Source organism: Nicotiana attenuata, unplaced genomic scaffold, assembly GCF_001879085.1.
Source record: "Nicotiana attenuata strain UT unplaced genomic scaffold, NIATTr2, whole genome shotgun sequence".
In the NCBI taxonomy this organism is placed as follows: domain Eukaryota; kingdom Viridiplantae; phylum Streptophyta; class Magnoliopsida; order Solanales; family Solanaceae; genus Nicotiana; species Nicotiana attenuata.
The window spans coordinates 5,603-6,309 of NW_017686505.1; the positions used below are offsets into that span (position 1 = coordinate 5,603).

At 38.2% G+C, this 707-nt stretch overlaps 1 protein-coding gene across 1 annotated transcript; it reads right to left on the bottom strand.

Annotated features, from left to right (window-relative positions):
- Positions 1-27: 27 nt before the first annotated feature.
- On the bottom strand, positions 28-517 carry LOC109222218 (calcium-dependent protein kinase 33-like; the record flags this gene model as incomplete). Its single annotated transcript, XM_019386592.1, has 2 exons — positions 28-168; positions 254-517. Coding segments are annotated over 2 exons (405 nt in total), but the record flags the coding sequence as incomplete, so codon positions are not given.
- Between the last annotated feature and the right edge of the window lie 190 nt (positions 518-707).

Here is a 707-nt window from a genome sequence, read left to right on the forward strand (position 1 = left end):
CTGATTTCTCATGTGTGTAGGATATACACATAGTACGTACCCACTGCCATCTTTATCAAAATACTGAAATGCAGTAAATAGATTTTCGTCTCTTTCTAGCCTGTGCTTATGCATGGTGGCGGTGATGAATTCAGTGTAGTCAATTGAGCCATTTCCATCTACATCGGCCTGAAGTTTACAAGACATGAGATATTATAATTGTGAAGGAAAGAAATGGTTAATACTGTAACATTTAGGAGTTGTTCTGCCTTACAGCTTCCATCAATTGCTTGACTTCAGCCTCTGTGAGCTTTGAGCCAAGTTTAGCCAATCCGCTCTTCAGTTCTTCATAAGTGATAGTGCCGCTATTATCAGTGTCAATATTGTGGAACATTGCTTTGAGGCCGTGAATTTCTTCTGCAGAGAGATTCTCTGCAATGATCTGATCCCAAAGACAGACAATGCAATGTGTTATTACTCGCAAAAGGAAAAGAATACAGCCAGCATGCAAGCACAGGAAATAGGGATAATACACGGGCTCACAAAAAGAGAAAAATGTCAAAAGACAATTAGTTTCATTTGATCTACTAGTCGAACATTCATGTATTAAATTGAAACAAATGATTGTCGATTTTCCATAAGTTTGTTGTCCTTCATGGCAATAAAGCAGCTAATGGATACAAGCACTTGGAAGAATGTCAACATCCCAAATTCACCAATTCCAAAAG